This window comes from Oncorhynchus mykiss, unplaced genomic scaffold, assembly GCF_013265735.2.
Source record: "Oncorhynchus mykiss isolate Arlee unplaced genomic scaffold, USDA_OmykA_1.1 un_scaffold_190, whole genome shotgun sequence".
Taxonomy (NCBI): domain Eukaryota; kingdom Metazoa; phylum Chordata; class Actinopteri; order Salmoniformes; family Salmonidae; genus Oncorhynchus; species Oncorhynchus mykiss.
The window spans coordinates 92,341-118,999 of record NW_023493676.1 but is presented as its reverse complement, the minus strand read 5'-3'; the positions used below and the strand labels follow the sequence as shown (position 1 = coordinate 118,999).

General features: G+C 40.7%; 2 protein-coding genes across 3 annotated transcripts; both read left to right on the top strand.

Moving 5' to 3' along the window:
* The first annotated feature begins 6,582 nt into the window (after positions 1-6,582).
* On the top strand, positions 6,583-11,914 carry LOC110513813 (zinc finger protein OZF-like). The gene is made up of 3 exons (XM_036972715.1): positions 6,583-6,636; positions 6,833-7,010; positions 10,453-11,914. The coding sequence occupies exons 1-3, from the start codon at positions 6,634-6,636 to the stop codon at positions 11,517-11,519; spliced, it is 1,248 nt and encodes a 415-aa protein (XP_036828610.1). The 5' UTR covers positions 6,583-6,633; the 3' UTR covers positions 11,520-11,914.
* A 7,010-nt stretch (positions 11,915-18,924) lies between these two features.
* Positions 18,925-26,315, top strand: LOC118947713 (zinc finger protein 761-like). Of its 2 annotated transcripts, XM_036972718.1 has the most exons (5): positions 18,925-19,346; positions 19,665-19,777; positions 19,908-20,085; positions 20,830-20,930; positions 25,558-26,315. In XM_036972718.1, the coding sequence occupies exons 1-5, from the start codon at positions 19,133-19,135 to the stop codon at positions 25,645-25,647; spliced, it is 696 nt and encodes a 231-aa protein (XP_036828613.1). In that variant the 5' UTR covers positions 18,925-19,132; the 3' UTR covers positions 25,648-26,315. The 2 variants fall into 2 exon arrangements, with proteins under 2 accessions (XP_036828613.1, XP_036828612.1); XM_036972717.1 differs by lacking the exon at positions 20,830-20,930.
* The last annotated feature ends 344 nt before the right edge of the window (positions 26,316-26,659 follow it).

The window sequence follows — 26,659 nt, the reverse complement described above, 5'->3', positions numbered from 1 at the left end:
TAACCATAAAGATGGGACACAGACGCATATCATTATGGATGCTGATGTCACTATTGAAAAAGTGCTTTACAGAAGCCCAGACCAGACCCTGAGAGCAAGCTGTATGCTAGACCAGACCAAGCTGTACCATCTGGTGTTCTGATCTGGAGAGACTCTTCTCTGCTTCGTCAGCATCAGGATGTTGTTGAGGCTCCCCAGAGGATCCACAATAGTCATGTCTGTCTCCTGTGTGAATGAGAACATCAAAAATATGGTAAACTTATCAACTTCTATTGCAATCACAGAGTCTTACAGGAGGAATGAATACATATCTAAAAGGGGACTAAATTAGCCACTTTAATTGTGTTTTTTTATATATTTGTGATCAGTGGTGTAAAGTACTTAAGTAAAAATACTTTAAAGTACTATTTAAGTAGCTTTCCGGGGAATCTGTACTTTACTATTTTTGACTAATTGTACTTTTACTTCACTACATACATAAAGAAAATGTACTTTTTACTCCATACATTTCCCTGACACCCAAAAGTACTCATTACATTTCGAAGGCTTAGCAGGACAGGAAAACGGTCCAATTCACTCACTAATCAAGAGAACATCCCTGGTAATCATTACTGGCTCTGATCTGGCGGACTCACTAAACACACGTTTCAATTGTAGATTGTCAGAGAGTTGGAGTGTGTCCCTGGCTATCCGTCAATAAAATAAAAACAAACAAGAAAATGGCACCATCTGGTTTGCTTAATATAAGGAATTTGAAATTATTTATATACTTTTGATACTTCAGTATATTTTAACTTTTACTCAAGTAGTATTTTACTGGGTGACTCACTTTTACTTGGCTACTTTTCCCACCACTGTGATGCAAATGTAAAAGGGCCGTTCCACAAAATGGGGGCATTTTGCGTCCACTTGATATTTTAAGTAGAAATGCACTGTATATGATATTTTAAAACCCGGCTATACTAGAATAAGTGCACTTTAATATAGACCACATAGCGAATTCAATAAATCCATTTTTGAAGTTCCAAAAATATATGTACCAATGGCAGATTGCCCCTTAATAAACAATTCCTACAGTACTGAACAACATATTCAAGTGTAGAACTTCAGTATAATGCCCCTTTAAAAACAACTGCATAGTTTGTGCCCGTTTTTAAGACAGTACTCACTGGTGGTAATCGGATCTTCAGTCTCATTTTTCACTCCCAAAACGTCTTCCTCTTTTATTGAGATATCCTCCTCTTTTACTCCAAAAGGGTCTTCCTCCTCTTTCAATTTTACGGCATCTTCCTCCTTTTTGATTCTGAAAGCTTCTACCTCTTTTTCCACTTTGACAACCTCGTTCCCATATTCCTCTTTCACTGTAATATCATCCTCTTGTTTCAATGTGATAGCCTCCATATTCATTCTTCAAGCTTCTTTGCCTCCTTTCACCAGTTTCTTTCTCCGTCTAGATTAGTGAGTTTATGCTCCGGGAGATTAGCCTAGTGCAGTATCAATGTAACACATTTGCTAATTTAACAAGCAAATTACGTTTAAATGAACCAGTAGATATGTAAACAGAATTATGTTGAAAACACTAAGAGTAATATACACAAGATTGGTCTAAAGAGCTCCAATGTTTCGGTTTTAGGTTTGCTAGCAAAGCACAGCGTGGTTAAATCAGAAGCCTTTTGTCGCGGTTGAAGAAGCCTCCTGTCCCGTCCACTAGATTATACGTCACGCAAGAAGCATCACCTAAAAAATTCATATCGCCATCTGCTGACTGGAGTGGGTAACGCAGACTGGAAAATATGAATTACAACGTTCAGTCTGGCAAGCAATGTCATAAGAAGTCATTTAAAAATAACCAGATGTTATGTTCTTACTTCTTACAGCCAATACTTCCCTCCAGGATTGGCCTGCCTATTAGGCAGGATTAGGTATGTAATATAGACTCTTTTTTTTCTACTGTGTTATTGACTTGTTAATTGTTTACTCCATGTGTAACTCTGTGTTGTCTGTTCACACTGCTATGCTTTATCTTGGCCAGGTCGCAGTTGTAAATGAGAACTTGTTCTCAACTAGCCTACCTGGTTAAATAAAGGTGAAAAAAATAAATTTAAAAAAGGTGACAGATAGAATAGTGTGGCATACTCTGAGCTAAATTGACCAAGGCTCATCGCGAACAACACATAACACTTCCTATGGTGGCATATGGGCTATTTAGGCGAGTGTTGGTGTCTCCCATCTCCACAGAGGAACTCTATATCTCTGTCAGAGTGACCATCAGGTTCTTGGTAACCTCCCAGACCAAGGCCCTTCTCCCCTGATTGCGCAGTTTGGCCAGGCGGCCAGCTCTAGGAAGAGCCTTGGTGGTTCCAAACTTTTCCTTTTAAGAACGATGGTAGCCACTGTGTTCTTTGGGAACTTCAATGCGGCATATTTTTTGTTGTTGTCTCCCTTCCCCATATCTGTGCCGGCGCTCTACGGACAATTCCTTCCACTTCATGGCTTGGTTTTTGCTCTGACTTGCGCTGTAAACTGTGGGACCTTATATAGACAGGTGTGTGCATTTCCAAATCATGTCCAATCAACTGAATTTACCACAGGTGGACTCCAATCAAGTTGTAGAAACATCTCAAGGATGATCAATGGAAACAAGATGCACCTGAGCTCAATTTCGATTCTCATAGCAAAGGGTCTGAATACTTATGTAATAAGTTATTTCTGTTTAAAAATACATTTACATTTGTAATACTTTCTAAAGGCACTGTATGTATAAACATATATTTTCCTTTGTTTTCCACTAACCCTGTCACCCCTTCCCTGATTGGAGGAAACTAATGCACAACAACTTTCAGGCTTCTATGTCCAGCTTATACGTACTATGTACATTTTACAGACAATGTGTTATACAATAGTTATATTTAGTTTGTTTTTAATCCTATCCTTCAGTTACCCTAAACCTCTCCCATCTATCTCTGAAGACCAGCCAGTCCTATCCTTCAGTTACCCTAAACCTCTCCCATCTATCTCTGAAGACCAGCCAGTCCTATCCTTCAGTTACCCTAAATCTCTCCCATCGATCTCTGAAGACCATCCAGTCCCATCCTTCAGTTACCCTAAACCTCTCCCATCTATCTCTGAAGACCATCCAGTCCTATCCTTCAGTTACCCTAAACCTCTCCCATCTATCTCTGAAGACCACCCAGTCCTATCCTTCAGTTACCCTAAACTTCTCCCATCTATCTCTGAAGACCATCCAGTCCTATCCTTCAGTTACCCTAAACCTCTCCCATCTATCTCTGAAGACCATCCAGTCCTATCCTTCAGTTACCCTAAACCTCTCCCATCTATCTCTGAAGACCACCCCATTTGATTTCTATTTGCCATATATTTTTAACTGTGCTGTTTCACAAAAGTTCTTGACCTTTATATTCTCATAGTTGCTGCAGATAGTAAATTAAAAATAAACATGTTTGCTAAAAGTATTATTATATTATTGATCAATTGACTATGATTTTTCAAATCCCCCAGTAGTGCTGTCTGCAGAGTTAGCTCCAGGTAAATGTTGCCATTCCTTCACCTGCGACCAAAAACAAGCTACATATGGACAGTACCAAAACAAATTATCTAAAATGATCAAATTATTCTGTCTCTTCGTAGCTAAATCTGCAGAGGTTCATAATTTTCTTTAACTAATTTTGGTCTTTAATTATTTTTATTTTTTTTCACCAAGGTATTATTTAACAAGGTAGGCAAGTTGAGAACAAGTTCTCATTTACAATTGCGACCTGTCCAAGATAAAGCAAAGCAGTTCCACACATACAACAACACAGAGTTACACATGGAGTAAAACAAACATACAGTCAATAATACAGTAGAAGAATAAGTCTATATACAATGTGAGCAAATGAGGTGAGGTAAGGGAGGTAAAGGCAAAAAAGGCCATTGTGGCAAAGTAAATACAATATAGCAAGTAAACCATTGGAATGGTAGATTTGCAGTGGAATAATGTGCAAAGTAGAAATATAAATAATGGGGGTTTAATTATTATTATTTTTTTTTATCAATTAGTAACCAGAATGTTCTGTCTTTTCTGGTGGATTAAACTGAAATTGCAACCAACTTCCTATGGCTTGTATTGTAGTACAGCCCGACAGGATGCTTTCATTGTGCATCTGTAAAACTGTGTGAGGGTTTTAGGTGACAAGCCTGATGTTGAAGAGGCTCTGTTGCACCTTCTTCACCACAGTGTGTTCTTGGGGTCCTTTCATTGTGCATCTGTAAAACTGTGTGAGGGTTTTAGGTGCCTCCTGATGTTGAAGAGGCTCTGTTGCACCTTCTTCACCACAGTGTGTTCTTGGGGTCCTTTAATGCTGCAGAAGTGTTTTGGTACCCTTCCCAAGATTTGTGCCTCAACATAATCCTGTCTCGAAGTTCTACGGACAATTCCTTCGACCTCATGGCTTGGTTTTTGCTCTGACAGTCTCATAGCAAGGGGTCTGAATAATTACTGTTATGTAAATAAGGTATTTCTGTTTTTTATCTTTTAATAAATTAGCTACATTTTCTGAAAACCTGTTTTTGCTTTCTCAGAATTGGGCATTGTGTAGATTGCTGATAGAGAACCAGTTTGGAATATGTAATAAAAAAAAAATGATTTTAAATAAGGCTGTAACTTAACAAAATGTGGAGAAAGTCAAGGGGTCTGAATACTTTACGAATGCACTGTACAAACATCACATTGAATATTCACCTCACTTTTGAAAAGCTCCATGAGGAAGAAAGGCTTCCTAGATTATCTTTTAGATGTTCTGTCTTCAGGATGTTCTGGGTTGATGGCTGTTTGAGAGGGAGGGGCAGTTGAGTGAGCTGGGGCCTTTTATTGCCCTGCCTCTGGGAGCCTGACAGCTTGTGACATGATGAGAGAGTGAGAGAGGGTCTACCTGTAAGATATTCAGTTAGGTGAATTTAACAATGACTTGCAGGCAGTTGGTTTAGAATAACTGATGACCAAAAATGAATACAGATTATACCACCACCCAAAAGGGCACTTCAGAGACTGGAAGGGCAAAGGGGCATGTGCTCTACAAAGGTAGAGCCCTGTCTGTCCACGTCCTATCTGTCCTTAAACAAAGTGGGCACTGCTTCATGTGGCAACAGCAACACTCACCCAAATAGCCCGTATGTCACTGGGTGAGTTTTCATTATTTTTGGGCAGCATTATATAAGGTGTATAATTATATCTGTTGTTAGCGATGAGCTTTGGTCAATTTAGCTTGGAATATGCTACCATTGTCAATCTGTCACCTAATCCTACCTAATGAGCAGGCCAAACCTGGAGGAAAGTATTGGCTGTAAGAAGGAAGAGAAGACATAACATCTGTTTATTTTTAAATGACTTCTTATGACATTGCTTGCCAGAATAAACATTAATTAATATTTTCCAAACTGCGCTACCCACTCCAGATGGCGATATGAGTTTTTGAGGTGATGCTTCTTGTGTGACGTATAATCTAGTGGACGGAACTGGAGGCTTCTTCAACAGCGACAAAAGGCTTTCTGATTCAACCAACGTGGTGGTTTGCTAGCGAACATTAAACCGAAACATTGAAGCGTTTAAGACAAATCTTGTGTATATTATTGTTAGTGTTCTAAGCACAATTCTATTTACATATCTACTCGTTCACTGAAACGTAGATTGCTTGTTAAATTAGCTAATGTGGTAAATTGATACTGCACTAGGCTAATCGCCCGGAACATGAGCTCACTATTCTCGACGGAGAAAGAAGCTCTGGTGAACGGAGAGGAAGAAGCTTTCAGGATGAAAAGGGAGGAAGAGGAGGCTATCACATTGAAAGAAGAAGAGGATGATATTACAGTGAAAGAGGAATATGGAAAAGAGGTTGTCAGAGTGGAAGAGGAGGAGGTAGAAGCTTTCAGAATCAAAAAGGAGGAAGATGCGGTAATATTGAAAGAAGAGGAAGAAACTTTTGGAGTGAAAGAGGAGGAGGCGGCTATCTCAATTAAAGAGGAGGAGGAAGACATTTTGGGAGTGAAAAGGGACGAGGCTGAAGATTTGATTAAGACCAGTGAGTACTGACTTAAAAACGGGCACAAAATATGCATTTCTTGAACTAATGTGGGGTTTGAAAGGGGCATTCTACTGAAGTTCTACACTTTAATATGTTGTTCAGTACTCAATACATTGTTAAAGGTGCTATCCGTCATTGGTACATATATTTAGACTTTTATATTAGATTTATTGAAATATCCACGTAGTCCACATTAAAGTGCACTTCATAAAACAGGCTTTTCAGAATTCAACATCGGTGCATAATTTATACTTAACTTGTCAAAGGGACGCAAAAGGCACCCATTTCGTGGAACGACCCTTTTACATTTGCAACACAAACAATATTTTAGGAAATCACGATGAAAGCTGCCTTTATAGGCACTTTTTTTTAATACATATTCATGCCTCTTGTAAGATTCTGTGATTGCAGTAGATGGTCATAAGTTCATCATCTGTTTGATGTTCTCGTTCATACAGGAGAGAGACATGACTTTCGTGGATCCTCTGGGGAGCCTCAACAACATCCTGATGCTGACGAGGCAGAGAAGAGTCTCTCCAGATCAGAACACCAGATGGTACAGCTTGGTCTGGTCTAGCATACAGCTTGGTCTGGTCTAGCATACAGCTTGGTCTGGTCTAGCATACAGCTTGGTCTGGTCTAGCATACAGCTTCCTCTATCTGGGTCTGGGTTTCTGTAAGGCACTTTATGACAACAGAGACATCAGCATCCATAATGGTATGTGTCTGTGTCCCCTCTTTATGGTTACCAGGACAACGCTAGCCCTTCCTCTCTCCCGGAGTCCCCGTGTCGTGCCTCTCCCGGTATTGGCTTACTGTTGGGTAGGAAGAGGTTGTCTGTGCTGCTGGTGGACTGCAGGAAAACAACGGGGCTGAGTGGAACTGTGAGAGGAGGAGAAGAGAAGAAAGGATCAGATTTGACTCATCAAAGTAAGTAGTTTAGTATGAACAAATACAATAGATCTGCCCACTGGTATCTGTTACCAATGGAGTACTGTTAGTTGACATGAAGATAGACTGGTGGATATGGATGTTATGAATATCGTAACACTGAAAAAAGATTCTGCCAATGAAAAGAGAGAAACCAATAGACCATATAAAACCTTGATGAAAGTTAGCTTCAGAGAAAAACGTCAAGATGATCTATTTAACTAATACTGGAGGAAAGCTGTCATCAGGCTGCCCACTCAAGAGAAAGCTTCAAACTGTAACCAGTGCCTGCAACCTGGTTCAGGTTATCAGTCAACCTACCAGGGTAGTTACAAACAGTAGAGGAATGAAATCATCAACATGGTTTGATCATATCTTTACTAATGCTGCAGAAATGGGTTTTAAAGCAGTATCCAGATCCATCAGATGTAGTGATCACAATATAGGAGCCATGTCTAGGAAAACCACAGTTCCAAAGCCTAGGACTAATATTGTGTATAAGAGGTCATACATTTTTTTGTAGGGATTCCTATGTTGTTGATGTAAATAATATTTGTTGGTCCGTGGTGTGTAATGATGAGCAACCAGACACTGCCCATGACACATTTGAAACTGCTTATCCCAGTTACTAATAAGCATGCACCCATTAAGAAAATTACTGTAAAAACGGTTAAATCCACATGGATTGATGAGGAATTACAAAATGGTATGATGAAGAGGGAGGCAAAAGAGATGGCATATAGGTCTGGCTGTATAACTGATTGGCAAACGTATTGCAAATTGAGAAATCATGTGACTAAACTGAATAAAAAGAAGAAAGTACACAATGAAACAAAGATAAATGACATGAAGAATGATTGTAAAAAGATGTGGAGCATCTTCAATGACATTTTGGGCAAAAAAAATCTACAATGACAAGTCACCGGTGTCTGACAACGTGGATGGAAAATTGAGGATAATAGCGGCCGATATTTCCATTCCTATTTGCCTTGTCTTTAATTTAAGCCTACTAGAAAGTGTGTGCCCTCAGGCCTGGAGGGAAGCTAAAGTCATTCCACTACCCAAGAATAGTAAAGCTCCCTTTACTGGTTTAAATAGCTGACCAATCAGCCTGTTACCAATCAGTGCGGCTTTTGACATTATCGATCGTAGTCTGCTGCTGAAAAAACGTATGGCTTTACACCCCCTGCTATACTACATATATACATACACCCCCTGCTATACTACATATATACATACACCCCCTGCTATACTACATATATACATACACCCCCTGCTATACTACATATATACATACACCCCCTGCTATATTGTGGATATATAATTCCAAAAAAAGCTAACCTTTATTTAACTAGGCAAGTCAGTTAAGAACAAATTATTATTTTCAATGACGGCCTAGGGCTGCCTTGTTCAGGGGCAGAACAACAGAGTTTTACCTTGTCAACTCGGGGATTCAATCCAGCAACATTTCGTTTACTGGCCTACCGCTCTAACCACTAGGCTACCTGCCGCCCCAGAGCTACCTGTCTAACAGAACACAGTGTTCTTTAATGGAAGCCTGTACAACAAAATCAAGGTAGAATCAGGAATTCCCCAGGGCAGCTGTTTGGCACCTACCTTTTTCAATCTTTACCAACGACATGCCAACGACATTTGAGTAAAGCCAGTGTGTCTGTATGCGGATGACTCAACACTGTACACGTCAGCTACCACGGAAACTGAAATGACAGCAACACTTAACAAAGAGCTGCAGTGAGTTTCAGAATGGGTGGCAAGGAATAAGTTAGTCCTAAATATTTCAGATGACCTTAAATTACATGGCCTACTATGCATTATGGAGTCTTAAAGGAGGCCTGTACCATCTAATGATGAAACATTATGGAGTCTTAAAGGAGGACTGTAGCATCTAATGATGAAACATTATGGAGTCTTAAAGGAGGACTGTAACATCTAATGATGAAACATTATGGAGTCTTAAAGGAGGACTGTAACATCTAATGATGAAACATTATGGAGTCTTAAAGGAGGACTGTAGCATCTAATGATGAAACATTATGGAGTCTTAAAGGAGGACTGTAGCATCTAATGATGAAACATTTTGGAGTCTTAAAGGAGGACTGTAGCATCTAATGATGAAACATTATGGAGTCTTAAAGGAGGACTGTAGCATCTAATGATGAAACATTATGGAGTCTTAACATTCTGCTGAAAGGGCAGAGCGCGAAATACAAAAATATTTTTTAGAGATATGTAACTTTCATACATTCACAAGAAGACTTTTGGTGTCAAGAAGGGCCGCAAAGAAGCCACTTCTCTCCAGGAAAAACATCAGGGACAGACTGATATTCTGTAAAAGTTACAGGGATTGGACTGCTGAGGACTTGGGGTAAAGTCATTTTCTCTGATGAATCCCCTTTCCGAATGTTTAGGGCATCCGGAAAAAAGCTTGTCCGGAGAAGACAACCATCAGTCCTGTGTCATGCCAACAGTAAAGCATCCTGAGACCATTCATGTGTGGGGTTGCTTCTCAGCCAAGGGTGTCGGCTCACTCACCATGTTGCCTAAGAACACAGCCATGAATAAAGAATGGTACCAACACATCCTCCGAGAGCAACTTCTCCCAACCATCCAGGAACAGTTTGGTGACGAACAATGCCTTTTCCAGCATGATGGAGCACCTTGCCATAAGGCAAAAGTGATAACTAAGTGGCTCGTCAATATTTTGGGTCCATGGCCAGGAAACTCCCCAGACCTTAATCCCATTGAGAACTTGTGGTCAATCATCAAGAGGCGGGTGGACAAACAAAAGCCCACAAATTCTGACAAAATCCAAGCATTGATTATGCAAGAATGGGCTGCCATCAGTCAGGATGTGGCCCAGAATGTTATGAAGAGGATTGCAATGGGCTTGAAAAAGAAGGGTCAACACTGCAAATATTGACACCTCATCAACTTCATGTCATTGTAAATAAAAGCCTTTGACACTTATGAAATGCTTGTAATTATACTTCATCATTCCATAGTAACATCTGACAAAAATATCTAAAGACACTGAAGCAGCAAACGCTGTGGAAAGTAATATCTTTCATTCTCAAAACTTTTGGCCACGACTGTAGGTCGCATTCTGTATCATACAGCTATGAAAGTTATATATTTAGAACTACCTGCTCGATTGGAATCCAGTGACGTCTGTGTCTTGAGTGTCCGAGAACTGTTTATTTATTTGTGTTCTGACGAAAACAGAATGAATAAATAAGTAGTGTAAACATTGTCAGTAATTACCAGGAAACTCTACAACATTTGTTTTAAAATCACACTGATTTTGTTAAAACTGGCCTTAGGTTATTGAGGGATCTGATTAGGATTTACCCTCGTAGCAAGGCTGTTTTATCATGTGGAGGTTTCATTCAGGTCTCTATTTTAAAAACACTGTCTTTGGCAGGAGAAAGACCAGATTCAGAGGAACCAGAGCCAGGGACGTCCAAACCAGCAAGAAGACACCAGTGCTCTTACTGTGGAAAGTGTTTTAAGCGGTTAGGGAACCTGAAACGGCACGGGCTAGTACACACAGGGGAGAAGCCATACCACTGCTCCCAGTGTGGAAAGTGTTTCAGCCGGTCAGGGCATCTGAAAAAACATGAAAGAATACACACAGGGGAGAAGCTTTTCTACTGCTCCCAGTGTGGCAAGCGTTTCAGCCAGTCAAGGGATCTGAAAAAACATGATAGAATACACACAGGGGAGAAGCCTTTCTACTGCTCCCAGTGTGGCAAGCGTTTCAGCCAGTCAGGGCATCTGAAAAACCATGAGAGAAGACACACAGGAGAGAAGCCTTACCACTGCTCCCAGTGTGGCAAGTGTTTCACCCAGTCAGGGGATCTGAAAAAACATGAAAGAATACACACAGGGGAGAAGCCTTTCTACTGCTCCCAGTGTGGCAAGCGTTTCAGCCAGTCAAGGGATCTGAAAAACCATGAGAGAAGACACACAGGGGAGAAGCCTTTCTACTGCTCCCAGTGTGGCAAGCGTTTCAGCCAGTCAGGGGATCTGAAAAACCATGAGAGAAGACACACAGGGGAGAAGCCTTACCACTGCTCCCAGTGTGGCAAGTGTTTCACCCAGTCAGGGGATCTGAAAAAACATGAAAGAATACACACAGGGGATAAGCCTTACCACTGCTCCCAGTGTGGCAAGTGTTTCAGCCAGTCAGGGGATCTGAAAAAACATGATAGAATACACACAGGGGAGAAGCCTTACCACTGCTCCCACTGCGGAAAGGGTTTTAACCGGTTAGGGACCCTGAAACAGCATGAGAGAAGACACACAGGGGAGAAGCCTTACCACTGCTCCCAGTGTGGCAAGTGTTTCACCCAGTCAGGGGATCTGAAAAGACATGAAAGAATACACACAGGGGAGAAGCCTTACCACTGCTCCCAGTGTGGCAAGTGTTTTAACCGGTCAGGGAGCCTGAAAGAACATGAGAGAATACACGCAGGAGAGAAGCCTTAACACTGCTCCCAGTGTGGAAGGAGTTTTAACCAGAAAAACAGCCTGAACCAACATGAGAAAATACACAGAGGTGAGATGCATTACCACTCCTCCCAGGGTGCAAAGCATTTGCCCATTTAGGAAGCCTGAAAGAGCATGACACAGAGGAGAAGGCTTTACAGAAGATTAGATTTTGGGAAAACATAGTACTCAATCACTTAAACGTCATTAGAGAATCCACACAGGAGAGAGTAATTACTTCTCTTAGCGTGTATATATTTCACATCTCATTTTTCTTACAATTCATCAGAGAACATACACAGTGCTCCCAATGTCTTATATTGTTGCCTTATACAGTGCCTTGCGAAAGTATTCGGCCCCCTTGAACTTTGTGACCTTTTGCCACATTTGAGGCTTCAAACATAAAGATATAAAACTGTATTTTTTTGTGAAGAATCAACAACAAGTGGGACACAATCATGAAGTGGAACGACATTTATTGGATATTTCAAACTTTTTTAACAAATCAAAAACTGAAAAATTGGGCGTGCAAAATTATTCAGCCCCCTTAAGTTAATACTTTGTAGCGCCACCTTTTGCTGCGATTACAGCTGTAAGTCGCTTGGGGTATGTCTCTATCAGTTTTGCACATCGAGAAACTGAAATTTTTTCCCATTCCTCCTTGCAAAACAGCTCGAGCTCAGTGAGGTTGGATGGAGAGCATTTGTGAACAGCAGTTTTCAGTTCTTTCCACAGATTCTCGATTGGATTCAGGTCTGGACTTTGACTTGGCCATTCTAACACCTGGATATGTTTATTTTTGAACCATTCCATTGTAGATTTTGCTTTATGTTTTGGATCATTGTCTTGTTGGAAGACAAATCTCCGTCCCAGTCTCAGGTCTTTTGCAGACTCCATCAGGTTTTCTTCCAGAATGGTCGTGGCAAACTTTAAACAACACTTTTTATTGATATCTTTAAGAAATGGCTTTGTTCTTGCCACTCTTCCATAAAGGCCAGATTTGTGCAATATACGACTGATTGTTTTCCTATGGACAGAGTCTCCCACCTCTGCAGTTCATCCAGAGTGATCATGGGCCTCTTGGCTGCATCTCTGATCAGTCTTCTCCTTGTATGAGCTGAAAGTTTAGAGGGACGGCCAGGTCTTGGTAGATTTGCAGTGGTCTGATACTCCTTCCATTTCAATATTAATCGCTTGCACAGTGCTCCTTGGGATGTTTAAAGCTTGGGAAATCTTTTTGTATCCAAGTCCGGCTTTCAACTTCTTCACAACAGTATCTCGGACCTGCCTGGTGTGTTCCTTGTTCTTCATGATGCTCTCTGCGCTTTTAACGGACCTCTGAGACTATCACAGTGCAGGTGCATTTATACGGAGACTTGATTACACACAGGTGGATTGTATTTATCATCATTAGTCATTTAGGTCAACATTGGATCATTCAGAGATCCTCACTGAACTTCTGGAGAGAGTTTGCTGCACTGAAAGTAAAGGGGCTGAATAATTTTGCACTCCCAATATTTCAGTTTTTGATTTGTTAAAAAAGTTTGAAATATCCAATAAATGTCGTTCCACTTCATGATTGTGTCCCACTTGTTGTTGATTCTTCACAAAAAAATACAGTTTTATATCTTTATGTTTGAAGCCTGAAATGTGGCAAATGTCTTTGTTCTCTTGCCTGGAGGGAAGCCAAATTAATCCACTACCCAAGAGTGGTAAAGTGGCCTTTACTGGTTTTAACAGCAGACCTATAAGCTTGCTGCCAGCTCTTAGCAAACTGTTGGGGAAAAAATGGTTTGAACAAATACAATGCTGTATTTCTGTAAACAAATGAACAACATACTTTCAGCATGCTTATAGAGAAGGGCACTCAACATGTACTGCACTGACACAAATGACTGATGATTGGTTGAGAGAAATTGATAACAAGAAGATTGTGGGAGCTCTATTGTTAGATTTCAGTGCAGCCTTTGATATTATTGACCATAACCTGTTGTTTAAGAATGTTTGTGCTATGGCTTTTCAACCTCTGCCATAATGTGGATTCAGAGCTATCTATCTAATAGAACTCAGAGGGTTTTTAATGGAAGCTTCTCTAATGTCAAACATATAAAGTGTGATGTACCGCAGGGCAGCTCTCTAGGCCCTCTACTCTTTTCTATTTTTACCAATGGCCTACCACTGGCATTAAACAAAGTATGTGTGTCCATGTATGCTGATGATTCAACTATATAAGCACCAGCAACCACAGCTAATGAAGTCACTGAAACCCTTAACAAAGAGTTGCAGTCTGTTTTGGAATGCGTGGCCAGTAATAAACTGGTCCTGAACATCTTTAAAACTAAGAGCATTGTATTTGGTACAAATCATTCCTTAAGTTATAGACCTCAGCTGAATCTGGTAATGAATTGTGTGGCTGTTGAACAAGTTGAGGAGACTAAACTTGGCATTACCTTAGATTGTAAACTGTCATGGTCAAAACATATAGATTCAATGGTTGTAAAGATGGGGAGAGGTCTAGCCATAATAAAGAGATGCTCTGCTTTTTTGACACTACTCTCCACAAAGCAAGTTCTGCAGGCTCTAGTTTAGTCTAATCTTGATTATTGTCCAGTCGTGTGGTCCAGTGCTGCAAGGAAAGACAGAGTAAAGCTGCAGCTGGCCCAGAACAGAGCGTCTGTCACGCTTTGGCCATAGAGAAGCTTTTATTCTCTATTTTGATTAGGCCAGGGTGTGACTCGGGTGGGAATTCCAGTTTCTTTATTTCTATGTTTTCTATTTCTTTGTTTTGGCCGGGTATGGTTCTCAATCAGGGACAGCTGTCTATCGTTGTCTCTAATTGTGAATCATACTTAGGCAGCCTTTTTCCACCTGTGTTTTTTGGGTAGTTGTTTTCTGTATAGTTGATTTGTCTTACAGAACTGTTCATTCTTCTCTTTGTTATTTTGTTCTAATGTTTTTTGATTAAATAAAATTCATGAACACTTACCACGCTGCGCTTTGGTCCATGCCTTCCGACGAGAGACGTGAAAATTATGTGTCATGTTTTGTGTTGACCGCAGGAGGGGTAGCTGCTGCTTTTGCAACAGCTAATGGGGATCCTAGTAAAATACCAAATACCAAACTGTTATTCTCTCTGAGCTCAGAAATAAAGAATCTTGGTTTGACTTGGACTCCAGCAGATCCTTATATTATAATATCCACTACAACTCACCCACAGATTGCTGTTTCATGATTGTCTCAATGAAGAGTTCCTCATTCCACTTTCCTGTGGGCTTTTACAAGCCTCCCACTGGTTGAATAAACAATGTTTCCACATCAAATTAAAAAAACATCCTTAGTGAAGGTTCAATGTTATCTTCATCCCTAAACTAGCAACATTAACTATTGTCTATTGTTATTCTCGATGACATTCCTGGCCTTATGAAATCCTGACTAAATACAATGTTCCCACCAGCAACCATTTGTTTATTAGATTATATTTCTCATTAAGATGAATATTGTTTTAATTCTGCATGGGTCACGCTTTGCTTTGGTCGTGTGTTCCCTTATGGGTCAATGATTTTAATTAGAATATAGCAATGATGCTCTCTCCTCAATCACTTACAGTTTCTTTGGAAAGTAATCAGACCCCTTGACTTTTAGGTTTAGGTCATCAGTAAAGGGGACATCTTAAATATTACAATGACCCTTTCAAAGACAGACATCCCCCGGACCTCCCCCTATAACTATTTTTTAAAGGGTAAAATGAACTGTTTTCTATAGCATTAAGGTCAGGGTGTTGTGATGCCCACTCCAATACCTTGACTTTGTTGTCCTTAAGCCATTTTGCCACAACTTTGGAAGTATGCTTGGCGTCATTGTCGATTTGGAAGACCCATTTGCGACCAAGTCTTTAACTTCCTGACTGATGTTTTGAGATGTTGCTTCAATATATTCACGTAATTATCCTCTCCCATGATGCCATTTATTTTGTGAAGTGCCCCAATCCTTCCTGCAGTGAAGCACCCCCACAACGTGATGCTGCCACCTGTGGGCAAGGATGAACCAGACTTGTGGAGGTCTACCATTTTTCTTCTGAGATCTTGGCAGATTTGTATTTATTTTCCCATGATGTCAAGTAAAGAGGCACTGAGTTTCAAGGTAGGTCTTGAAATACATACACAGGTGCTCTTCAAATTAACTCAAATTATGTCAATTAGCCTATCAGAAGCTACGAAAGCTATGACAAAATTTTCTTGAATTTTCCAAGGCTGTTTAAAGGCACAGTCAACTTAGTGTATGTAAACTTCTGACCCACTGGGATTGTGAAATAATCTGTAAACAATTGTTGGAAAAATGACTTGTGTCGTTAACACAGATGTCCTAACCGACTTGCCAAAACTAAAGTTTGTTAACAAGAAATTTGTGGAGTGGTTGAAAAATGAGTTATAATGACTCCAACCTAAGTGTATGTAATCTTTAGCTTCAACTGTAAATACTGTATCCTTCACTATCTATTGCATCTTAGCTGCTGTGTTTCTGCTCATCCATGTTTTATACTTCTATATTTCCCATTCCTTTATTGGATTATGTGTATTAGGTTTAGTTGTGGAATTTGTTAGATATTATCTGTTTGATACTGCTGCACTGTTGGACTTAGAAGCACAAGCATTTCACTACACTCACAATAACATCTGCTAACCATGTGTATGTGACCAATAACATCTGATAACCATGTGTATGTGACCAATAGCATTTGCTAACCATGTGTATGTGACCAAAAACATATGCTAACCATGTGTATCTGACCAATAACATCTGATAACCATGTGTATGTGACCAATAACATTTGCTAACCATGTGTATCTGACCAATAACATTTGCTAACCATGTGTATGTGACCAAAAACATATGCTAACCATGTGTATCTGACCAATAACATTTGCTAACCATGTGAATGTGACCAAAAACATATGCTAACCATGTGTATCTGACCAATAACATTTGCTAACCATGTGTATCTGACCAATAACATTTGCTAACCATGTGTATGTGACCAAAAACATCTGCTAACCATGTGTATGTGACCAATAACATCTGATAACCATGTGTATGTGACCAATAACATCTGCTAACCATGTGTATGTGACCAATAACATCTACTAACCATGTGTATGTGACCAATAACATCTGCTAACCATGTGTATGTGACCAATAACATCTGCTAACCATGTGTATGTAACCAATAACATCTACTAACCATGTGTATGTGACCAATAACATCTGCTAACCATGTGTATGTGACCAATAACATCTGCTAACCATGTGTATGTGACCAATAACATCTGCTAACCATGTGTATTTGACCAATAACATCTGCTAACCATGTGTATGTGACCAATAACATCTACTAACCATGTGTATGTGACCAATAACATCTACTAACCATGTGTATTTGACCAATAACATCTACTAACCATGTGTATGTGACCAATAACATCTGATAACCATGTGTATGTGACCAATAACATCTGATAACCATGTGTATGTAACCAATAACATCTACTAACCATGTGTATGTGACCAATAACATCTGCTAACCATGTGTATGTGACCAATAACATCTACTAACCATGTGTATGTGACCAATAACATTTGATTTGATTTCAACAAAACAAATCCATGTGATGATGTTTATTCAATGTGGAAAACGGATTGGATTTATATAAGGTATTTTTATTAATTTTCACACAACTGGCAACCTAAATCCAGTGACTGGTGATATTTTGTGTTTCACCCAACTGGCAACCTAAATCCAATGACAGGTGACATTTTGTGTAGATTTCATGTTGAATTCACTTTAGTTGACGAATCAAAGAAATGTAAATAGAAACTAGATGTTGAACTGACGTCTATGCCCAGTGGGACGGTTTGAATAAGCAGCAGGTTTTGGATCAGTATCCAGGTTAGTAGCTAAATTTCCATGTCATTTGCGACAGATTTTCATGTGAATATTCTCAAATCTGCATAAAACAATATACGCATTTTCCCACCGGAAATGTTTGCATCAAACAGGTTTATTGCAGATAAAAGTCTGGGTGATGAAGTAGTGCACGGAAAAAATGTTTTGCTGTTGAATTCCCATGAACTGAATGAAAAATGCAAGTTAAATGGGTTTCCATCGCATTTTCAACTCTACTGATGGTTTTGAAAAACCGTTGAGTTATATAGCAAACGTGCTCTTGTCCCGTGCACTGTAGCCAACAGCTCACATATACAGTGTTGGTAGGCTACCTACATGATGAGATTCTTATCCATAATAGAGATATTCTTTTATTTGTCAAATGGCAACCAAGCATCAATCATCATGTCACCAGAATAAGACCCTCAAAATGTATTGGAAAGGAGCATCAAGCTCATCACCTCCACCACCCTGTGAAGTTTATTTAATCTGTAGCCTAATAAACTACATGGGTTCCCAAATCGTAGTGGGAGGAACAATCAACATTTCATCACGTGACTCCAAGTTAACTTCGATATGATGGTTATTATATCAATATTTGCGCATAAAGGAGTTTCCACCGCCTTTTCTCGCTCATAAATGTTTACTGACACAAAAACACCCCACCATGTAAAACAAACCAACAATCTTCTGTCGGCATTTAGAAAAGTATACAGGCATATCCTGTTTCCATCAGCCCGGTCATTACTTTGGAAATGGTTGGATCAATATCCACCTTCATGATATGGATGAAGCCTGATTTGGAATGTCTGAGTAGTTCTATCTGATGTCATAATACACCCCTCTGATAATCAAGTGCTATTTGGAATGTCTGAGTAGTTCTTTCTGATGTTATAATACACCCCTCTGATAATCAAGTTCTATTTGCGTGTGATATATTTGCTCTCTTGTTTACCCCAGCCCCAGCTAACACACCAGACTCCAATAATCACCTAATCATGATCTTCAGTTTAGAATGCAGTTTGATTAATCAGCTGTGTTTGTTAGGGATGGAGAAAACGTGTGGTTTACAGGATGATTTGTATCTTAAAGAGCGTAGCTTTCAGGGAAGAGTGCCGTCACATCTAGATAAAAACGAATGTAAATAATTGAACAGAGCAAATGTGTATTAACACACTACCTATTCATAGATGTATTTATTAATCATCTACATATTCATATTACGCTTCTACGTCTGTGTACAGGACGGAAGAGAAAATATATCAGCTTATTGTTAAATTATTATATCGTTCTTTCCAATACAGAAGTGTCGTAACTATTGTTTCCAAACTGCGTTACCCACTCCAGTCAGCAGATGGCGATGAGCGTCTTTCAGGTGATGCTTCTTGATGACGTATAATGGACTGGACGGGACGCTTCTTCAGGAACAACAACACGGCTTCTCTTTCGACCACCTCGGTAGCTTGCTAGCCAATATAAAACCGATATATTGCCGCTTTACACCGTGTTAATGTACATGAGCTAATCTCAGTGTTGTAAACACAGTTCAGTTGACGTGTCAACTGGTTAACTTTAACCTAATTTGCTTGTTTAATTTACAAACGTGTTAAAGATTGATACTGAGCCTAGCACTAGGCTAGTCGCTAATGCTAACTAGCTAACTTCCCTGATCATGAGTTCACTAAACTACTCCTCCCCTGCTAAAGAAGAGGTCTGCTGTATGGAGAATGAAGCTCTGGGACTGAACATTGTCGTGGAAGATTATGTTATTGAGGAAACAGAGGAAGAACCTTTTAGGGAGGAACAGGATGCTGTCTCAATAAAGGTGAAGGAGGAAGACGTCTTGGGAGTGAAAGAGGGGGAGACAGAATATCAGATTAACACCAGTGAGTACTGTCTTAAACAGGGACACAAACTATGCCGCTGTTGAACTAATGTGGGGTTTTAAAGTGGCATTCTACTGAAGTTCTACACTTGGTATATGTTGTTCAGTACTGTAGGAATTGTTGAAGTTTCAGTTTGGTACATATATTTCTGGGACTTTCAAATGAGATGTATTGAATTCTCCATGTGGTCAACATTAAAGTGCACCTCATCTAATACAACAGGCTTTTAAAATGCAATATTGGAGCATCATTTCTACTTATATCAAAGGGATGCAAAAGGCCATTTTGTGGAACGACCCTTTAACATTTGCATTTTAGGCCCTGTTCACACAGGAGAGAGACATGACTATTATGGATCCTCTGGGGAGCCTCAACAACATCCTGATGCTGACGAGGCAGAGAAGAGTCTCTCCAGATCAGAACACCAGATGGTACAGCTTGGTCTGGTCTAGCATACAGCTTGCTCTATCTGGGGCTGGGTTTCTGTAGAGCACTTCATGACAACAGTGACATCAGCATCCATAATGATATGTGTCTGTGTCCCCTCTTTATGGTTACCAGGACAACGCTAGGCCTTCATCCCTCCCAGAGTCCCCGTGGCATGCCTCTCCCGGTAGCACCTTACTGCTGGGTATGAAGAGGTTGTCTGTGCTGCTGGTGGACTGCAGGAAAACAACGGGGCTGAGTGGAACTGTGAGAGGAGGAGAAGAGATGAAAGGATCAGATTTGACTCATCAAAGTAAGTGCTGTAGTTTAGTTTGAACAAATACAATAGATCTGCCCACTGGTATCTGTTACCAGGACAACCAGCAGAGTTCTGTTAGTTGACAGGAAGATAGACTGGTGTATATGGATGTTATGAATATCATAACACTGAAAAAGGATTCTGCCAATGAAAAGAGAGAAACCAATAGACCATATAAAACCTTGATGAAAGTTAGCTTTAGAGAGAAAGTTTCAAGATGATCCAATGTAAGGGGCATGTTTTACAAAACCTTTTCCTGAGAACGTTATGGATGTTACATTGCCTGTCCCAGTCAAACTCCTATCTTTACAAGACTGTAGAACAGGCAAGCAAAACTCCTGACAGCAGTGGACTGGCCGTAGGGAGCACCGGGACATTTCCCGGTGGCCTGAGGGTCGTTTTGGCCTGAGGGTCGTTTTGGCCTGAGGGTCGTTTTGGCCTGAGGGTCGTTTTGGCCTGAGGGTCATTTTGGCCTGAGGGTCGTTTTGGCCTGAGGGTCGTTTTGGCTGAGGGTCGTTTTGGCCTGCCATGAATGGTCAACTTGACCAGCGTTAATATAGCGAGCAGGAATGAGTTGATGCAGAATCCATGCATCAGGCACGACTCCCACGCTCTTGTTGCAGTGTCCACGTGCCAAAAAGGACATCGGGTCTCTCAAATTTTTCCCTGCAATGTATTAATGTAGCCTACTGATACACTAATGATAGTGAGTATGACAAGAGTATTTTCTTTGCAAAGGTGGAGGAAGGAAGGAAGCAGCAGCACTAGAGCTTCAGGTGCTCCTGCTGAACTGGAGATGGTGGTCAGTTCAGAGTCAGACTCAGAGCAGGAACCTTCAGGTACAACTTAAGAGCACAAACCTAAACATCTAGGCTTTTTGGGGGGATTTTAGATTAATATGTGCTTTATTTATGAGATTATCAGTAGGACTGTAATCTGGGGGCATACAATCGATGACTTGCACAAGTAATACACGTTTAAGTGTAGGTTATTTACCATGTTAATCTCATTCTGCAGAGCAACCAGATGTGCAGAGAGAGAGAGAGAGAGGTTCAGAGCAACCAGATGTGCAGAGAGAGAGAGAGAGGTTCAGAGCAACCAGATGTGTAGAGAGAGAGAGAGAGAGGTTCAGAGCAACCAGATGTGCAGAGGAGAGAGAGAGAGAGAGAGGTTCAGAGCAACCAGATGTTCAGAGAGAGAGAGGTTCAGTGCCCAGTACAGGGGAAATAGAAAGGGACAGCGAAAGGCACTGAAAATCCATTTGATTATTTTGCCCAAAACAGCAAATAAAGTAATTGAAGTCATCAGAATGTCGATTCAGCAGACAATTGCTGTTGAAGTGAGAAAGGCAGGGATGTTCTCAGTACAAATGGGCACAACACAGGATTTAACATCCAAAGACCAGTGTGCAGTAGTTCTGCGATATGTCACTGATGTTGTCCACGAGAGACTCATTGCGGTCATTGACTGAGTCATCGACTGGACAGGACTTTGTGGACCTTGTGGACCTTGTGAAACAGACCCTTGAAAAGATGGACATAAAGTTGAAGTGGGAAGTTTACATACACTTAGGTTGGAGTAATTAAAACTAGTTTTTCAACCACTCCAAAAATGTATTGTTTAACAAACTATAGTTTTGGCAAGTTGGTTAGGACATCTACTGTGTGCATGACACAAGTAATGTTTCCAACAATTGTTTACAGTCAGATTATTTCACTTATAATTCACTGTACTACAATTCCAGTGGGTCAGAAGTTTACATACACCAAGTTGACTGTGCCTTTAAACTGTTTGGAAAATTCCAGAAAATGATGCCATGGCTTTAGAAGCTTCTGGTAGGCTAATTGACATAATTTGAGTCAATTGGAGGTGTACCTGTGGATGTATTTCAAGGCCTACTTTCAAACTCAGTGCCTCTTTGCTTGACATCATGGGAAAATCAAAAGAAATCAGCCAAGACCAACAAAAATTGTAGACCTCCACAAGTCTGGTTCATCCTTGGGAGAAATTTCCAAATGCCTGAAGGTTCCACGTTCATCTGTACGAACAATAGTACGTAAGTATAAACACCATGGGACCATGCAGCCGTCATACCGCTCAGGAAGGAGACGCGTTCTGTCTTCTAGAGATTAACGTACTTTGGTGCGAAAAGTGCAAATCAATCCCAGAACAACAGCAAAGGACATTGTGAAGATGCTTGTGGGAAACGGGTACAAAAGTATCTATATCCACAGTAAAACCAGTCTTATATCGACATAACCTGAAAAGCCGCTCAACAAGGAAGAAGCCACTGCTCCAAAACCGCCATAAAAAAGCCACACTACAGTTTGCATGGGGAGAAAGATTGTACTTTTTGGAGAAAGGTCCTCTGGTCTAATAAAATAGAACTGTTTGGCCATAATGACCATCGTTATGTTTGGAGGTAAAAGGGGGAGGCTTGCAAGCCGAAGAACATCATCCCAATCGTGAAGCACGGGGGTGGCAGCACCATGTTGTGGGGGTGCTTTGCTGCAGGAGGGACTGGTACACTTCACTTACTAGATGGCATCATGAGGCAGGAAAATTATGTGGATATATTGAAGAAATATCTCAAGATCTCAAGACATCAGTCAGGAAGTTAAAGCTTGGTCACAAATGGGTTTTCCAAAATGGACAATTACCCCAAGCACACTTCCAAAGTTGTGGCAAAATGGCTTAAGGACAACAAGTCAAGGTATTGCAGTGGCCATCACAAAGCGCTGACCTCAATCCTATAGAAAGTTTATAGGCAGAATTGAAAAAGTGTGTGTGAGCAAGGAGGCCTACAAACCTGACTCAGTTACACTAGCTCTGTCAGGAGGAATGGGCCTCCTATATACTCTATACCATCTACTGAATGGGCCAAAATTCACCCAACTTATTGTGGGAAGCTTGTGTACCTGAAACATTTGACCCAAATTAAACCATTTGAAGGCAATGCTACCAAATACTAATTGAGTGTAAGTAAACTTCTGACTCACTGGGAATGTGATGAAAGAAATAAAAGCTGAAATCATTCTCTCTTCTGACATTTCACATTCTTAAAATAAAGTGGTGATCAACACCATAGTACCCTCCAAGCTCGAGACCCTGGGTCTCGACCCCACCCTGTGCAACTGGGTACTGGACTTCCTGACGGGCTGCCCCCAGGTGGTGAGGGTAGGCAACAACATCTCCACCCCGCTGATCCTCAACACTGGGGCCCCACAAGGGTGCGTTCTGAGCCCTCTCCTGTACTCCCTGTTCACCCACGACTGCGTGGCCACGCACGCCTCCAACTCAATCATCAAGTTTGCGGACGACACAACAGTGGTAGGCTTGATTACCAACAACGACGAGACGGCCTACAGGGAGGAGGTGAGGGCCCTCGGAGTGTGGTGTCAGGAAAATAACCTCACACTCAACGTCAACAAAACTAAGGAGATGATTGTGGACTTCAGGAAACAGCAGAGGGAACTCCCCCCTATCCACATCGATGGAACAGTAGTGGAGAGGGTAGCAAGTTTTAAGTTCCTCAGCATACACATCACAGACAAACTGAATTGGTCCACTCACACAGACAGCATCGTGAAGAAGGTGCAGCAGCGCCTCTTCAACCTCAGGAGGCTGAAGAAATTCGGCTTGTCACCAAAAGCACTCACAAACTTCTACAGATGCACAATCGAGAGCATCCTGACGGGCTGCATCACCGCCTGGTACGGCAACTGCTCCGCCCACAACCGTAAGGCTCTCCAGAGGGTAGTGAGGTCTGCACAACGCATCACCGGGGGCAAACTACCTGCCCTCCAGGACACCCGATGTCACAGGAAGGCCATAAAGATCATCAAGGTCAACAACCACCCGAGCCACTGCCTGTTCACCCCGCTATCATCCAGAAGGCGAGGTCAGTACAGGTGCATCAAAGCTGGGACCGAGAGACTGAAAAACAGCTTCTATCTCAAGGCCATCAGACTGTTAAACAGCCACCACTAACATTGAGTGGCTGCTGCCAACACACTGACACTGACTCAACTCTAGCCACTTTAATAATGGGAATTGATGGGAAATGATGTAAAATATATCACTAGCCACTTTAAACAATGCTACCTAATATAATGTTACATACCCTACATTATTCATCTCATATGCATACGTATATACTGTACTCTATATCATCTACTGCATCCTTATGTAATACATGTATCACTAGCCACCGTAACTATGCCACTTTGTTTACATACTCATCTCATGTGTATATACTGTACTCGATACCATCTACTGTATCTTGCCTATGCCGCTCTGTACCATCACTCATTCATATATCTTATGTACATATTCTTTATCCCCTTACACTTGTGTCTATAAGGTAGTAGTTTTGGAATTGTTAGTTAGATTACTTGTTGGTTATTACTGCATTGTCGGAACTAGAAGCACAAGCATTTCGCTACACTCGCATTAACATCTGCTAACCATGTGTATGTGACAAATACAATTTGATTTGATTTGATCCTAACTGACCTAAGACAGGGAATTTTTACTAGGATTAAATGTCAGGAATTGTGAAAAACTGAGTTTAAATGTATTTGGCTAAGGTGTATGGAAACTTCTGACTTCAGCTGTGTATACAGAACAAAAATATAAACACCCACCAGCCCACCAACTGCGGAGCCAGGCCCAGCCAATGAGAATTTGTTTTCCCCCACAAAAGGGCTTTGTTACAGAGCTAAATACTCCTCAGGCTTCATTACAAAGAGGAATACAACTCGGGTGGCTGGTCTCAGACGATGTGGAGGTCCTGGGCTGGCGTCGTTATATGTGGTCTGCGGTTGTGAGACCGGTCTGATGTACTGCCAAATTCTCTAAAACGACGTTGGAGGCGGCATATGGTAGAGATATTAACGTTACATTCTCTGGCAACAGCTCCAGTATATATTCCTGCAGTCAGCATGCCAATTGCACACTCCCTCAAAACTTGAGACATCTGTGGTGTTGTGTGACAAAACTGCACATTTTAGAATGGCCTTTTATTCTCCCCAGCACAAGGTGCACCTGTGTAATGATCATGCTGTTTAATCAGCTTCTTGATATGCCACACCTGGAGGATAGATTATCTTGTAAAAGGAGAAATGTTCACTAACAGGGTTGTAAACAAATGTGTGCACCAAATTTGAGAGAATGAAGCTTTTGTGCGTAAGTGAAGAATTCTGTGATCTTTTATTTCAGCTCATGAAACATGGGTCCAACATTTTACATGTTGTATTTTTATAGTAACATCTTCCCAAATCGACAATGGGGAGACCTTACTGTGCTTTGTGTCTGTCTCTAAGTTTTGGACTTCCACACAAAATTACTTCTTTACCTATTTTAGGTTTAAGGAAGTGTCTAGGTCGTGTTCTATATCATACAGCTAGTTTTATCATGTAGAGGTTTCATTCAGGTCTCTCTTTAAATAAACACTGTCTTTGGCAGGAGAAAAACCAAACTCTGCGGAACCAGGAACGTCCAAACCGGCAAGACAACACCTCTGCTCCCAGATTGGAAAGAGTTTTACCAAGTTAGGAAGCCTGAAAAGACACACAGCAGAGAAGCTATACCATTGTGCCCAGTGTGGAAAGAGTTTTAACCACTTAGGAAACATGAAATCTCATGAGCGAATACACACTGGGGAGAAGCCATACCTTTGCGCCCAGTGCGGAAAGAGTTTTAGCCGCTTAGGACAACTGAAATGTCATGAGCGAATACACACAGGGGAGAAGCCATACCATTGCGCCTGGTGTGGAAAGAGTTTTAAGGTCTCAGGAATGCTGACAACTCATGAGCGAATACACACAGGGGAGAAGCCTTTCAAATGCTCAGACTGTGGGAAGACATATTACTCATCACAGTCACTTAAAAGTCATGTGAGAATTCACACAGGAGAGAATAATTACTTCTAGTGTGAATATTGATATTTCACTTCACATTGACTTCATCAGAGAACATACACAGTGCTCCCGTTGTCTTATATTGTTGACTGATAATGTGTTTACCTGTCTTTACCAGATGAAATGTAATTGTACAACGTATATTCAAACATATATTTGTATGTTTTTATTAGAAACCATGAAGTGAATATGGAGTCTGTCAGTTTGAAAATAGAGTAGATCAGATTCCATGTGTTTAAATAGTCCTTTTTTTAAACTCTGTGTTATTCTCTCTGAGCTCAGAAATAAAGAATCTTGGTTTGACTTGGACTCCAGCAGATCCTTATTTTATAATATCCACCACAACTCTCCTACGGATTGCTGTTTCATCATTGTCTCAATGAAGAGTTCTTTGTTTTACTTTCCTGGGGTCATTTACAAACCTCCCACTGGTTGAATAAACTTTGTTTCCACGTCATTTCAACAAAATAATTCCATGATGTTTGATTAATGTGGAAAACTGATTGGATTTGTAAAAAGCCATGAACATCAGGTATTTTTTTTTATATTTTTCACAGAACTGGCAACCTGAATCCCTTGTGTTGGTTTCATGTTGAATTGACTTTATGTAACATGTAAATAGAAGCTAGATGTTTAACTGACACCAG